The 8,956-nt window shown below is 38.5% G+C and overlaps 2 protein-coding genes across 5 annotated transcripts; both read right to left on the bottom strand.

Annotated features, from left to right (window-relative positions):
• Positions 1 to 585: 585 nt before the first annotated feature.
• Positions 586 to 2,287, bottom strand: LOC122280714. Its single transcript, XM_043091711.1, has one exon. The coding sequence runs from the start codon at positions 1,755 to 1,757 to the stop codon at positions 798 to 800; it is 960 nt and encodes a 319-aa protein (XP_042947645.1). The 5' UTR covers positions 1,758 to 2,287; the 3' UTR covers positions 586 to 797.
• A 205-nt stretch (positions 2,288 to 2,492) lies between these two features.
• LOC122280713 (sialyltransferase-like protein 2) lies at positions 2,493 to 8,493 on the bottom strand. Of its 4 annotated transcripts, XM_043091710.1 has the most exons (14): positions 8,270 to 8,447; positions 7,479 to 7,903; positions 7,311 to 7,384; positions 6,882 to 6,971; positions 6,461 to 6,538; positions 6,043 to 6,143; positions 5,210 to 5,402; positions 5,031 to 5,121; positions 4,886 to 4,950; positions 4,292 to 4,446; positions 4,112 to 4,193; positions 3,545 to 3,654; positions 3,441 to 3,477; positions 2,963 to 3,125 (listed from the first exon to the last, which is right to left on the bottom strand). In XM_043091710.1, exons 2-13 carry the CDS (start codon positions 7,564 to 7,566, stop codon positions 3,468 to 3,470), a joined length of 1,137 nt encoding a protein of 378 aa, XP_042947644.1. In that variant the 5' UTR covers positions 7,567 to 7,903; positions 8,270 to 8,447; the 3' UTR covers positions 2,963 to 3,125; positions 3,441 to 3,467. The 4 variants fall into 4 exon arrangements, with proteins under 4 accessions (XP_042947642.1, XP_042947641.1, XP_042947643.1 ...); XM_043091708.1 differs by lacking the exon at positions 3,441 to 3,477 and having other exon boundaries at positions 2,493 to 3,125; positions 8,337 to 8,493; XM_043091707.1 differs by lacking the exon at positions 3,441 to 3,477 and having other exon boundaries at positions 2,493 to 3,125.
• Between the last annotated feature and the right edge of the window lie 463 nt (positions 8,494 to 8,956).

Raw genomic sequence — 8,956 nt, 5'->3', positions numbered from 1 at the left:
GCATTCCCAAACATCAAAAAAGATGATGTACAAAACAAACCTCTATCTGAAACTTTACCCCATTCCAATGATTCAGACTACCTCTAAATATTAGAATATAATCTCAATGACCATTACCCTACAAGACTAAGATAAAACCCGAGTTCATTGGCATGCAAACGAATATAAATTAAATCAGAATGAGCGGCAAATTACGGAATAAAAATAGTAGTTGCAGTTAACCGATTTCACATATGGACAGTTTTTCTTTTTCTTTTTTAACAAGTACTTCGAGTGTATAGTAAAAAATTAAGATGAAAGACGGACCTTCCAAAGAAAGATAAGGAAGCAAGAAATTTGAGGAATATGGACGACTTCAGATCCAAGACTCTTAAGCTATCTTTTCAAGTTCAAAATGATCAACATCAGTGAACCAAAAGGGCTCTAAAATGATAAGTAATTGCATAAAATCAAGGGTTATTAACTGAAAACGTTCAAAATTGACTTGATAATTTAGACATTTTCTTGCTTTCATTCTTTCTGAAAACCAATTCGCACAGAATATTTCCACATTCTGTCTCACACTAATCAGTAAAAACCAGGAGAAACCCTACAAAATCAGATCCAATATTTACCAATTAAAAGGCAGATAGTGCAACAAGAAACAAACTAACAAAGCAGCCTAATCATATCTCTCAAGAGTCATAGAGGAAATACACTAAAAGTATCAAAAAGGTTCGGAAGCAAGCTTACACTGCCATGGCTGTGAGTTTCCCTACATTAATCCACACACACACACACAAGTAAAAAAAAGAAACTCATGAAAACCCCTTTCCAAGCTTTTGAATTGCGCAATACATTTTTCTTCTGGACCCGACCGCATTGATCCCCATATCCTTGAGATCATCTAAAGTCAACATGGGCAAAACCTCGTCGTCAACCTCGTGAATTTCAAACACCGGCGCATACCGACCTAACCCTAACCCATTGAGCCAGATCCTCACCCCATCTTCTCCTCCGTTATTCCCATTCCTATCACCACTCGTCCCGCACTTCCAATCTGTATCGGACGGCCCTGATAATTCCACTCCATCATGGGGGCCCTCCGAAACAACCCCCCTAGCCCTAATGGGTCTCCTATAAATCAAATCTCTCTCATTTCCATGCCCGTCCAAACCAAGATTTTCAAGGGAATGAACCGGGCTTTGCTCTTTCAACGGACTTTCCGAGTTTTCAACATCGAAATCTCGATACCCGTTATCGATATTTTCACCTTCACCGCCACCATATTTGTCATCCCCTTCAGCACCAGCACCAACACCGCCATCACCCTCATCGACAACCTTAGAAACCCAATTGGATCGGACCCTTTTAGCCGTGAAGGCTCGCTTTTTAGAATCCTTGACCTTCCAACTCGAAAGAGCAAGGCCATCGATGTTTCCTTCCTTGTCCTCGCCGTCTAGGGTTTCGGAAGAACTCAGATGAAATAAAGTTCGAGTCTTGGAGGTTTTACCTGAGGCACTAGAGTGGTTGTTGGAGTCCTTCATCGCGAGCTTCCAGTGCTTGTTACCGTTGTTGTGGAGGTGGAGGTGGAGGGGGTGGGGGTGGGGGCTCCTCCGCACGTGAGAATCGTAGGGTTGGTCGCCTCCGATGTCGCCCAATCGGACGCTGGGTCGGCGCTGGCGCTTGGATCCGACGGTCTCGGTAGAAGCAACCAAAAGGGGTCCACCACCGACGCCGTTGAGCTGATTCTCTGCTGAAGAAAGTATCTCGGGCATTATTTGTAGATACACAGAGATAGGGATAGAAAGATCGGGTCCCACCCACCAAGCAAACTCGTGTTTGTCTCTCTCTCTCTCTCTCTAACAAACGAATAATTTCTAATCCCGCTCTAGGGTTTGTATAGTTATTAAAGGGTATGTTATGTATGAAAATGCAGAGAGAGAGAGAGGGGGGGGGGGGAAGCAGGAAGCAAATTTTCAGAGAAAAAGAAGACAATAAATGAATGAATATAAAGGAAGGAAAGGATGGAGGAGAGTGACTGGGACTGTGTGCGTGTTGGGAGTTTGACGCGTGTGTCCTTTGTGCCCCCAGGCAGGAAATGAGAGAGTGAGCCGGGGCGATTCTGATCCTCTCCCTCTGCCTCTGGGCCACGTCCCACGTCCTAAGTGAGTGGCTCTCTTTCAGTATTTCTTTCTTCTTTTTATTACGTTGTGCCTTCAGTTTGTGCAGTGGAGAGGAGAGGAGCTGGCGCACGATTGATTGCTTCCGGAATGCTTGTAGCATTGTAGGTGAAAACAACTACCACTCTTCTTATCCATTTCTTATGTCTGGCTCAGCTTTGCGGCTGGCTTCCCATGTGCAACTCACATTACCAGTTTTAACAATGTGTGATTTTGCTTATTTTACCTCCACTCGGTTTCCACACTTGTCTCAACTACAACCATCAACCCCGATTTGTTAACAGCCTACCCCACCACCAATGCCACTTAAATATATCATTGGAGGGTATATTCACAAACACCATTTGGGTTCATCCAAATTTGTAGTATTTAGCAAACAGCAGAGCATTGTTTCCCCCTATACATTGTTGACAAATTAAATTTCAAATCAAATATAACCTAATACCATTGAAAAATAATAATAATGAATAGGACTCTTCCAAATAAGGAAATGGTCGCTACCGGAATTAGAAAAAATGCAAAATATCTTCTCCACCTCCAATTATCATCTGCTTATGGGGGCTATCAAAACTTCACTTCTGGGAAAAAGCCGAGCCTTTAAAAATCAATATTCACGCCCTAACCAAACTCTTTAACATGGGTTGCCAGATACTTGCTGCTACCAGATAAATGCTGCTTGCATTCATGCACCTGCTTGCGGCAATTTCTTCATCCAATTGCTAATTGGTAAACAAATATAAACTACATATCAGTCAGCTCTGCAGGATTCTGTTATCTGGCACTGTGCATAGTACCCCATCTCCTAGACTGTGCTCCAAAGGGTACATGGTTACGCCCTTCACAAATTTTTTGTGGTCAGCAGCAGCCTTTCTGATGTTTGACAATGCTATAGACTTTCTCTGAGCTTGCTTTCCAATAATTGAACATGCGGCTAATGGATCAGCAGACCCAGGTCGAACCCTCCTACACATGATTTTTTTTTTTTTTATAAGTTACCCTCCTACACAATCTTAAAAGAACATGCCAATTGCAAAGGTTTATAAAATTTTCAGAGAAAATAGAAGTTGCACAGCTTGCTCATGACTAAACATCAAGTCAATCCATTATAGCAGCCTTCTCAACTTATATGTTCTCATTTTTTTTTGGTTTATGATGTGAAACCTCACCAAGGGCAGGCCCTTGGCACCCACCCTTGTGGAGTAAACCCTGAATACACGTCCCTATATGCCAGAACCATGTATCATGTAATCCAAAGGAACTCCTAGTGCAGAATCGAACCTGAGATTTCCAAGTCTACAGCTCAGCTCAGCCCAGCCTGCCGCATTTGACCACTATTATATTCTATATTCTCAAATTTAGAAACGTAAAGAAAGTTCACTCACCTCAATAATTTATCTGATGCGATTCTAGCAGCTCTAATTGTGTCAAGGCTTGGTACCCATTTTACAACACGGTTTGGATCAGCTCGCATGGGAGAGTGGATTTTGATAAGCTTAACAAGCAGAAGAAAAAGAAAAAAACTGAAGTTAATGATAAAATACATACACAATGAGAAGATTTCACACAAATCAAGAGGGAAGAGTGATTAAGCACTTATACAAGTTGAAATGGGGAAATTTTCTATTTGCAAAAATGGCATTATAATTCAAATCTCAATATTTTGCAATCATCAACATTACCACACAATAATCAACATCAATCTTTTTGCTCCATTATTGTAGGTCACAGTCTCTTTGCACCACATAACTGGAACAAACAAACCTTAACCAGCACTACACGACCTAGTCAGTAGAGCTTGCAACTTCAAGACCCATAAAATGAATTGAGCACTGGTAGTTTTTGTTTTTTCCAAAAGAAGAAAAACATATTTGGATACAACTTCATAAGGTTAAGATCAACACAACTATTACACACATCAGCAAATATAGAAACAAAAACTGTTGACTTACTCCCAAACACTCCATCATTTGATAGTAAGCCCTACCATGCAAAGGAGTATGACCTTGTCGAGATTCGGAGAAATATCTAGTCCTGAAAGAGTATTACAATGCTTCCTGATCAGATAAACCCAATCAAGTATATAAAAGTATTTTATTTATAAACACTGACTGCTTAAAGAAATTTTATACCATTCTTTATAACCGGGATCCACAGTGAATCCATACATATCCACTGATTCACAAATAGAGAGAGCAAATTCAAGAGCCTTGAGCCCAGTTCCTTTAGCTGCCGAACCAAAGGAAGCACCTAGCATGAGATATACAGGATTTTTTATCGGAACATCCTGTATAAAGGCCCAAAAAAGGAAATATAAGCTTTCAGTAATATGATTGTCCCCAAAAGCAAGGAAGAAAAGTTATCAAGCAGAATCTGAAGTGATATTCAAGAGAGGATAACAAAAAAAGTTTCCACAAGTAGACAAGGCAGTTTTTTCAAGAATCGGTTTCCTTTCAGCAATCAAATTTTCTTTCTTCATTTTCCTCGTTGGGCCAAATTTAGCAAGAGCAGGCTCCTTTTATTTAGAATCCATGTATGACTTTCAGGGAATGAAGAACAAATAAGTATTGTTTTTACGTCACAAAAAAATTGATTAATAATATTTGAGCAGATGATTTACAGCAAGAAATGTTAGAGAATAAGATCACAGCTACACAGAAAATGAAGGAGACCAGCTTTTGTTTTCTAGTGGAGCAAGCAAGACTCTTAAGGAAAAACATACTAACCTGTATCATTTTTCTCATAATGTCATGAATTGTTGTCTTAATGATCAGGACCTCTTTCCTTGTTTCTGCAGAAACCCCATCTTTAGTGTGCTTCTAGTAAAATGTGATAGGCTTAACATGTTACAAGAAAGTATGGTGTTCATACCATCTAACTCCACAACTTTATCAAGAGCTTTGGCAGATCCCCTATTAAGTAGACGAAATGTACTCTTCTTGCCGACATAGTCTGAGTAGTTCTGAATAAAACAAATAACAGAACAGGCAGAACATTTATTAAGTGAAGTAAGCACCAGAATTCTAACATCAATAAAGAAGCAGCTTAACCTGAATTGGAGCACCATTTTCTCTAATGACAGCATCATAAGCATCTATCTCATTCCCAAACCTTGTTTTAAGAAGATCCCCCGAGTTACCAATAACAGCACATCGGCCAAATTGCCGAGGAAGATATGGTGGAGTATCAGGAAGTACCAGTGAAAGTTTCTCCACACATAGAGTCTTATTCTTGCAGCGATTACTGCAATAGAGAGATGAACTAGATCAGCTTGCATGTGGATATGAAATTTCTCGGCAACTTTAAGAACCAGATTTACATTAGACTAAAAACAGGACATTGAAACAAAGTTACAGCAAAGTTCTGCATTCATATAGTTTTTTTAACTTAGAATTTACAGGCAAACTAAGATTCTTTTATGTACAAATGAAGAATGAGATATTCTCATAATGCATCTAAAAGTCTCATGCGAATCAAAAAAACAAGTCCAAAATTATGTCACATCATAGCTTTACTAGAAATAAAAAATCCATGCCAAATGTGTGGCCCATGGGAATGGTAATGCTTTCATCATCGTTCAAATACTTGTGGCTAGCTTAAACAAAAATAGATGAACTGTCATTGTTACGTGCTTCACAAAATGAGTAGATAGTTTCCTTTACTCCCAGTCAATTACGAATAGGTGTTTCTCTTGTAGATGTCCTATGTACTTGGGCTATGCCTACTTTTTTATCATCAATAAAATTATTATATACCAATTAAAAAAAATCCTTTTACTTGTCAAAAAGGAATAGATAATTCCTTTCAATTCCTTCTCATTTATTATTCACTAAATTAAATAAAATAACTAATTCTAGTCCCAGTCAGTTGTACAACTACTTACAGAAGTATTCCCTTATTGATCCTGCGCCAGGCATATTCCTCCCATCCATTTCGCAAAGCATCGATGAACTCCCTGGTGAGTATTGTGGTACTATTGCGCACCTGAGCAATCAACTCACTATATGCAAATCAAATGAAAAGCATAGATGGAAATCTAAACAAACACATAAATATAAAAAATCACAACAAACTTGCCCATAATCAAGGGCAAGAAAAATGGGAACATCTTTTAACTTTATTACAGAAAGGTGTCAGTTAACATGTGAAATAGAAATTACAAAAATATTTCACCAAGTATATTAGGCACATCTCGTTTCACTCAAAAATGGTGCATACAATTTTTCTTTTATAGGCTCTTCTTATTTTTTACGTCTGAACGATAGGATCACCTATTTTGGAAATCAGAATAATAAGCTCACCTGTTCCCATGTAGCCACTGCTTCACACAGATTAAAATCAAATGACAAACCCTCTAGTTCACCAGTTTTAGGATCCTTCTGTTGACATTCAAAGATTTCCAAGGAACTAAGTCAGAAAAGAACATCTTATAGTTAATAAATGTAAAGAAACACCAAATACCATGGAAATCATCTACAAAATAAAGATTGCAAACATTACTCGCTTGTGCATACCATAATTCAATTACTTTTTTATAACTCAAAAGCATGTCAAAGTATGTGGCTGTTGAAATCCAAACCAAAGAAGAAAACAAAGTATGTTATATCATAATCTATATTCTCATTATTGAATTATACATATTATCCTATCATAATTTATATACTCGCAAGCATCGCCTGAACATAAAGTAGAAAATATGTGCAAATCTTAGAGAAGACTTACCCATTTGGGGACAGTGTCACTAGGGAAGTAAATCGATACTTGGCAATAATCTTTACCACTCACGGCTTGTAAACCTAATCCATTTGCTCTCTGCACCAAAAAAATTATTCAGCAACTACGTGACAAAAATCACACAAATAACTTTCCTACACTCAAATCATGTATCTCACGTGGTTATCACATCCACGAACACAAGTCAATGAAGAGTATAGCCACTTAACTCAAATTTCATACAATATCTGATAGATTATATGCTTCAAGCTACCATAATTACTCACATATGTATGAGCTTCCATAATTAAATACGCTAATTAATCCAAGCACAATTTAAAGACAAGGTAACCATAATAGAAAGCTATGCCACAGAGCATCATAATTAAAAAAAAATGTGCAATATGTATAAAAAATTGCCAAAAGACAATTTCTCACCACACACTTCTGGAAGTTGCGCTGCAAAGAATGCAAGGCTTTCAAGTCTTCATTCGAGGGCTGATAATTATCATCTGTAGATAGCACATTCATTAACTAAGCACACGAAACTAGCATGCAGGTGTGTAAGGATCGATTGCGTATAAATAGACATAATATACAGCATACAGAGATGAGTGACGCCGGTGATGTAGACGAGAATTGCAGCGAGTCCAGAAGCTAAAGATACCAACAAGCCAAACTGCAAGAGCCTCATCAAATGATGAATTCACTGGCTAGTTTTAAAAATCAATGAAAATGAATCTATTCGACGAAGACGTAGAAACCCTAATTACAGTTTTCTGAATTGAAGACGAAGAAGGAAGAAATCCAGCACTTCGCAGGTTTAAAATAACAATGGTTTACACTTTGTAGGGTGTGCAGCGACTCCAACTTAATCAGGAGGGCACGAAACCAAATCCTTCTTCGCCTCCGAGTCTGTAAATCCGTTCCGCTCCAACTCCACCAAGACAGAGTGGATGTCGGGTCGGTGTATCGGATTTGGGCCGGGCCTGGCGAGCTTATTATTCCGCAAACTCACATTTTCATACAAGCTACAAATCAATAAAGGAAAAAAACAATCGAATCAAACATACGAATCAGAATCAAAATATGTAAGCTTCAGCCGAAGTCACAAACAATAAATTACCATACAAACTTCGAGTTGAACTTAGAAATTTGTTTTCAATTTCAGATTTAAAAACACAAATCAATCAAAACTGAAAGTATCAGAAACAGAAAAAGATTCAGGACTTCGAACAGAGTTTCGAAAGAACAGGACATTAACTCAGTTATATATTACTAATCAGACTTAAAACTCAGACGAAAGGTGTATATAAACAAAAAGAACTTAAAAGCGAGCTCAAAGACGAAACAAGCAATCAGGAATCCGCGCAAGGCAGGAAAAAACCAAAATTTACCACACAGGACGTGATCTAAGCAACTCAAAAGGCCATATAAAAAGAAAAAGGAATCCAGAAACTCCACCGGAGGTCAAGTCCAAAGACTATTGTTGCTATTCACAGAGAGTTCAACTCAGATCGAAAGAGGGAGATCTGACTGACCGAGGATAGGGGACTGGAAGTGTGATTCTGATCACTGGTCACAACTTGGGTTTGGTTGGGTACATTGGGCTGGGCTGAGATTTGGGCAAATGGGTAGCAACTTTTTTGTTTGTGAATACCTTAGAGCCGGTAGGCCTTATAACCACTTAAAAACAGTCCACTAATAGTGTAATGCCGTGTACGCTTTACACCCATTCTTAGTTGTGTGACCGCGATGCATATGATGAAAGCCTGTGAGCTCTCGACACCCTCTCAACCCACTTTTTGTGTAACTTAACCCACGAACAAAATTGACTCTCTCTTGCCCCCCTTTGGGCGCTGTGACCCCCAACACCCTTTAGAGATTTCAGTCTCGTAACATAATAGAAAGGAACTAGCCACATTAAGTAATTTCTTTCATCTTCTTCTTCCATTTTCGTTTACACTTTACATATCTGTTGATTATCAGCTGTTAGTTTTTTCTTCTATTTAGATCTCGATTGGCTACAATTTCAAATTCATAAACCCTAGCTATAGTAAGTAATCTCTTTTATTTCTCTCATC

Source organism: Carya illinoinensis, chromosome 11 (genome assembly GCF_018687715.1).
Source record: "Carya illinoinensis cultivar Pawnee chromosome 11, C.illinoinensisPawnee_v1, whole genome shotgun sequence".
NCBI classification, from domain to species: Eukaryota; Viridiplantae; Streptophyta; class Magnoliopsida; order Fagales; family Juglandaceae; genus Carya; species Carya illinoinensis.
The sequence above is the reverse complement of the archived record's forward strand: the minus strand, read 5'-3'. Positions and strand labels throughout refer to the sequence as shown.